This window comes from Lotus japonicus, chromosome 1 (genome assembly GCF_012489685.1).
Source record: "Lotus japonicus ecotype B-129 chromosome 1, LjGifu_v1.2".
Taxonomy (NCBI): domain Eukaryota; kingdom Viridiplantae; phylum Streptophyta; class Magnoliopsida; order Fabales; family Fabaceae; genus Lotus; species Lotus japonicus.
The window spans coordinates 129,248,585-129,255,354 of record NC_080041.1 but is presented as its reverse complement, the minus strand read 5'-3'; the positions used below and the strand labels follow the sequence as shown (position 1 = coordinate 129,255,354).

Here is a 6,770-nt window from a genome sequence, read left to right as displayed (position 1 = left end):
AAGCCTCACCAAATTACAACCCTCAAAGACCTTATAGATCCTTGATTGAACATGCAGCCTTGATAACTGCGGAGACAGATAACAAAATTGATTTCTGTGATTCAGTGAGTGAACTGAGTGAAACACTCACCTTAGTTTGAACATAATGAACTGATGAGTGAATGAGTATTCTTTGGTTAGATAGGAATGCATTGTATGCCTATTGATTTTCAGTGTGGATGTGCATTAGTATCGTTGTTGTGTTTTTCTTTTGTGGGCATCACATTTCTGATTTTGGATCCTTCAATTTGAAACTCTTAAAAAATCTTGCAATTTGAGCTTTAAATAATTCAAAGACCATGCCTGTTGAATGAAAGTCATGACCTTTTGTTTGAGGACAAACAAAGTGTTGAGTTGGGGGGAGTTGATAAGTGCAATTTTAACGTGTTTTTCATTATCATTATAGGCACTTATTTGACCAGTATGCTTGCATTGTTGATCATTTTATCCCCAAAGTAGCTTGTTTAGAAAATATTTAGTTTTAGCATAAAAATAATGTAAATATTATGCTTTTAATATTTAATGTCTTAATTTTGATGTAGGAGTAAGATGATCACTTGAAGAAGGCTTGAATCTTGAGCAAGAAAATAAAGTGAGGAAAGTTGGCTCAAATTTAGCTTGAGCGGACTGGAAACAGAGCTGAAAAATAAGCAAAGGAAAGAGTTCGCTCAAAAGTTGGCTCAAGCCACCACTTTACAGTAGATTTTCAGCATAGTTCGCTTGAGCCAACTTGAGTTAGCTTGAGCGGACTGAAGGCGGTCTTAACTACTTCAGCATGAAGAAAGGTTCGCTCGAGCCAACTTAGCTTGGCTTGAGCTAACTAGGGTCGGCCAGAAATTATATAAAAGGCAGATCACGAAATCTCTTCCTTTTTTTTCCTCCCTAAAACATTCATAGGAGGCTGGGCTTCATGGAGGAAGGGTCCCTGGGTCTAGGATTGAAAGATTGAAGCTCCGGAGCGTGGTGGCGACCGCCGAAGGACCGTGACAACCTCTCGGAGGCGATGGAAAGCTTGGGAAAGCTTCCATCGCCGTAGATCCTTCGTCGTTCTTCTGGGTTTCATCTCTTCTTCCTTATCCCTTGTACATGTTGTTTCTATTTTTGTATTTAGATTATTGAAACTTGATTCTTTGATTTGTTATAAACTCTTTTCATGAATGTAAATGATAATCTTTCATGTATGGTGTTTCTTTCTATGCTTCATGCTTCTAACCAATCAATTGATAATCAAAAGAGTTCACTAATTTATAAATAGATCGGAAGGTTGATATGAATTCGTGTATGCTTAGTTCAATGAAGGTAGAACACCTATGTCTTAGGTCACAATTTGTGTGTTAAAGTTTTGCTTTATGTGCTTCAAGTATCAGTGATTTGCGTTAGATTTCCGAGGACTAGCATGAGATCGGGAGATAAATGCAGGTTCGGTTCAAGAGAGAAACCACTCATTGAACCAATTGTCTTAAGGTGAGAATATCTTAGGTAAGAGCAATAGTGGATTTCCACGTGATAGGTGGGGTTCTGAGTTCTAACAGGAGTTTCCGGGTGAGAACGGAGATTCGCAAGCCTAGGATACCTTGTATTAGGATAGATTGGTCATTGGGAATGTCTTTGAGAGAGAACTTGAGTTATATTATTCCTTTTGGGTTTTCTAGATGGTAAGGGATTACGTCTAGGAATTCCAACTTATAGATTCACTTAGGCTAGGGATAGTTAGGTGGATAGCTCTCGGCATCATAAGTGAAATGAACCATTACATAAGTGTTTGAGTTGAAAACAATCAAAGGACTAGGTGACGACATATCTAAATACATTTTCTTCTTTGTTACCTCAGTAAACCTTCTTTTACTGTTTTCTTTTATATTCAAAATCACAAAAACAATTTATCAAACATCTTTGTATCCGCTCAGATCAATGTTTAACTGGTGGAACTAATGTTCACACAATCCCTGAGGACGATAAACCCGTATCTGCTTTGCTATGATTGAATCATAAGGGTTTAGTTCCAAAGCAGTACTAACAAGGAAAAAACCTTTATCAGCTATGCGGTAACCGCTATTTGCCCGCGACGCGATCCGCTAAACGAAATAGCGGATTTTTGCCTCGCGATTTTCCGCGATCGCGATTTGACAACACCAGTTGTGTTTGGTAACTCCAAGTCAATAGAATAGAACCATGATTTTAATTACATATATAACCCTGCATGTTTAATATTTGATTTAGGAAAACAAATTGAACTCAATTGATCATTTTGCATAGAAACCGTTTGTTATTGCTTATTTCATGAAATAATCACTTATTTCTTTAACTTATATATTGTTTAAGTTGTTTCAGTATACTATTGAAAAAAGCAGAAACCTAATTATCTATTTAAGCTATTTTAAGTGCGTTTATTTAGATTAAAAATATTGATTTTTAACTATAATTTTTTTAAGAGATTTTGAGAAAAGCATAAATTGATTCCTGTTCGACTACTCTAATTAAAATCACTTTTTTTTATCTCCCATCATCTATCATCATAGATTTTCATTATAAGCTAAAGTAATTGTTTCAAATAATTTGTTTTCAGCTTCAGCTGAAACAAACACAAAAAGTGATTTTTCCAAAATAAGTTGAATTAAACGCATTCTAATTGGCTCGTTTATCATTGCTTACAAAAACTGATTTAAATTTTGAAAAAATAATTGATTTTATTTTAATTAAGTTGATTCGTGTTTGATTACTCTAATTAAAATTACTTTTTTTTTATCTCCTCTCATCTATCATCATAGGTTTTCATGATAAGCTAAAGTAACTATTTCATATAATCAAATAATCTGTTTTCAGCTTCAGCTGAAACAAACACAAAAAGTGATAATTGATTAAAAAAGTGATTTTTCCCAAATAAGTTGAATCAAACGCACTCTAATTGGTTTGTTTATCATTGCTTACAAAAAGTGATTTTACTTTTGAAAAAAATAATTGATTTTATTTTAAGTGATTTTTTTGAAAAAGTAGATTTTTATTTAACTTTGTCTACAAATATAATAATTGTTTTCAATTTTATAAGTGATTTTAAACTGTTTAGATACATAAAATTTCAAATATACATTAGGGGTATTTTTGAACTTGCAAAAGTTTTAAGAGGGTGTTTCGTTCCGTTCCACCCTTTTCCAGGGAACCAAAGTGTCCCATTCCTGGAGCCTTTTGTCCCTTTCCGTTCCATCTTAAAAACACGACAAATACAGAACGAAACCCATGTGTCATGTTTCGTTCCCTTCCACCTGTCTACCAAACGCTACCTTATTGTTGCATTTTATGCATTGTAATATTTCTCTTTTATGAATTACTATTTATTTTATGTAAGTGTCATTGGGCTACCTTAAGACTTCAAATATGATCTACTTTGAAGAAAATAAACAATGAGTCAACGCTTGACCAAAAAAAGTGAACAAACAGTCAAGGTCAGGGTGTATTCATTTTATTATATTAAAAATAAAAATAAAAATTAAGAAAAAATAAACGTTTCAACAAAGTTGCCCCAACGGTCGAATTTGTGATAAACATCCACCGTGAATGCAATGCTCCAAACGTTACACAATCCTATGTTGTCTACTTCACTGCATATACAGTTGAAACCACAACACAGAACCTTCATTTCTTCATTCCAATCTCTTCTTCTACCTTCTAAGCTTCTTCTGCTTGTTCCTCTTGGAAACCATTCACCATTGCAGCAACTCTCACTCTCAGTTTTTCCTTTCAATTTTCATCCTCCAATTTTCATCTCTAATTCTCTGTTTATCTTGAACTTTTTCAGATGGAACCGGAAAACATAGACTGGGACACCATCGAATCAACGTTCGTTGAAGATGATACATATGAGGACTTTGATGCACCAAAATGGGTTGATCTCTCTGCTTTGGATGATGAGCTTCTTGTTGATGATGATGATGAAGCCTGGTTCTGCATTCACGGTAAGACCTTCTTCCTTCTCCTACATTGAAATTCCTTTCTGGGTTCACTTTCTTTTTGCTGAGATTCACTGATTTCACTTGCAGATTGCAAGCATCCCAAAACAGCTGAAGATTTTCTTAAACCCACAACCACAAGAAACCCCAAGGTTGGTACCTCAATTTTGGTTTTCTTGGTTAATTCTCACTTGATCTAATGAAAAAATAGGCATTGAATCCAATTTTTCCTCTTCATTTCATCTTGCAGGCAAAGCTATTGAGATTTGGAAGCTTCTCTGAAATTCTTCCCTTTAGGGACAGACTCAGAAGGTATGTTATGTTCAATCTCTATGCAAAAATGAAGAAAATTTGGGAGAAAAATCAATTAGGAATGCTTAATTGCTTATGCTTGGCCTTGGTTTCTTTGTTTATTTCAGGCAAAATTCCTCAGCTGTAGCAAGTTCCAATTTCAAGACTTGTGAGAAATCAAGAAGACCCAGTTGTTCAGGAAGCTTGAATGAAGAATCTGAGAATAGAAATCCAAACTTTTCTGCTGTGAAAGACAATGGTGGTACCAAGAAGATGAAGAAGCCATTGATTCCAAATGGGGGCAATCCAAAACAGTTGAATGGCTCAACTACAAAGGAGTGTCCTGCAAGGAGTGATCGAAAGCCGAAGCTGAGGAGTACTTTCTCGGCGCAAAATTTGTTGGGTGGCAGAGAGATTCTGAGCCAGATCACAGGGTTCTGCTCTGAGTTGAAGAGGCTAGCAAGAAAGGGTTCCAAGAAAGGGACAAGTGAGAATGCTCCGAGACCAAATGGGGTGTCAGAAGAAGAACAGAAGGAGAAGGATGAGGAAAAGAGGGAAAGGGTGCCCCTGCTTGTGCTCAAGAAAGGGACAACCTTGAAGAGTTGAATGTAATCAAGCCATGAAGTTGAGTGGATTTGATTCGGTTACTTAGGATTTTGATAGCTGAAATGGTGCTATAATCATATATTTCATTTGATTTTCTTGATTGGAATAACTAAGAAGATCTTGTCCAGAATGATTTGGACTTGTTTTTCCTTATTGTTGTGTAAGAAGGGGGTGAAAGCAAACCTCACCATTTTTGATAATTGACAAGAAATAAAATGTTCAATTCAGAATCTGTTTGTGTTTGTATTGGCTTTCTGAGCCAAAATATCTTCAGAATCGACAAAACAGATTAGAGTAGAAAGAACTATTTGTTCAATTGATATCATATTGATTGAGATATCAATTGCACTTTAGCTAGAATCGGTTTCCTTGGCATAGGCAACTTTAGCTACTCTAGCAGCGATATAATCCACTTCACTTCAGCTAGAGGGGGCCAAAGGCTAAAGGAAGTTCTATATACAAATCAATTTGTTTTTGAATATCATACAAACCAGTTGAATAAGGGAAACAAAACAAGGGAGTTATTATATGCTTGAAAGGCTCACTACATGCTTCCAAGTTCCAAGATCCTATTTAACAAAGAAAAAACATTGCGGTTGTCTAAATCACACAGTATTGGAGCAACATAGGTCCTCTTGAGCTTAAACTCCCTTTTGTTAATATATCTCATATTAATTAAAAACTTGGAGACTTAATATATAGTTAATGGTAGTTGGAATTTAAACTTGATTAGTACTTGGCTGCCTCAGGAATTCACAACGCTCTTTAACTCAATTGCGCCTATCTCCATTAGGATGTTGATGATGATTGGGTATGGAATAACAACAATATGAGCATCTATAAAGTGAGGGATGCGTACCTCTCGCTAGCTAGCTAGAATCATGATCTGAACACTTCTGAAGATTGGTAGATGTTGTGGAGGAGACATATTTGAGAGGTTTGTTACCATATTAAGTTTTTTATATAACGTTTGCATGATGCTCTACACATTAATACGAACAAATATAAATGTCAATTAGTTGCTTTCTAGACATGCTCGCGATGTTCATCTCCAATGAAATACGCTCTGGAGTTATGGATGAAAATGAGAGCTCTTGCTTGGCCTAGTTTCATGTACAAGAATTTCAGGCTTTGGGTTTATGAGCAAGTCGGTTCTTCTAACAGTAGGAAGTTATTAAGACTTTGGGGAGCTTGAAAATAGAGGAATAACATTATCTTGGATGAGGACCACTGGAATGTAATAGGAGCTTGGAGATTTACGTGTCGTGATCATGATGAGATTACTAAGTTCTTGGATCCTCATCTCCTTGAGGCTGGCTTGAGTTGCAGATGAAGGCCTCCGCTGAAGAACCATGTTAAGCTGAATGTCAGTGGGAGCCACTGCGATGATGGAGTATCCTGCATGGGTTTTGGCTGCATTGTGAGAGATGAGACTTGCACCGGGATGTTTGGTTTGGTTGGGCATGAGATATAGGGAGATCCCTCTATGGTGGAGGTGCTGGCCCTACTATGTGGCCTTTCCCAAACGTGGAGCTGTGGATTCAAGCAGGTGGTGTGCGAGTCAGATCGCAAAGACTTGGTAGATGCTGTGGAGGAGACATATTTTGAGAGGTTCGTTACCATAGTAAGAGACATCAAGTTCTCCTTAGGCGAGATTGATTGGCCACTTCACTGGATTCCAAGAAAGTGTAACCAAGCTACTAACTTGTTGGCTAAAACTAACGCTAAACTTACTAGTTCTTGTAGTACCGTAGTAGATGTTCCTAATTTTGGGTTGGAAACTCTCTTGCTGAGAGATTCATGTTCATTCCATAGTTGAGTCTTTGCTTGAACCTTTCTCCGGTGAATAAAAAAAAGCGTTTGTTTCGGTTTTTCATAAAAAAAATCGAT

General features: G+C 36.4%; 1 protein-coding gene across 1 annotated transcript; it reads left to right on the top strand.

Moving 5' to 3' along the window:
- Positions 1-3,575: 3,575 nt before the first annotated feature.
- On the top strand, positions 3,576-5,110 carry LOC130732672 (uncharacterized). Its single transcript, XM_057584674.1, has 4 exons — positions 3,576-3,989; positions 4,074-4,135; positions 4,234-4,295; positions 4,403-5,110. The coding sequence occupies exons 1-4, from the start codon at positions 3,833-3,835 to the stop codon at positions 4,878-4,880; spliced, it is 759 nt and encodes a 252-aa protein (XP_057440657.1). The 5' UTR covers positions 3,576-3,832; the 3' UTR covers positions 4,881-5,110.
- Positions 5,111-6,770: the final 1,660 nt, after the last annotated feature.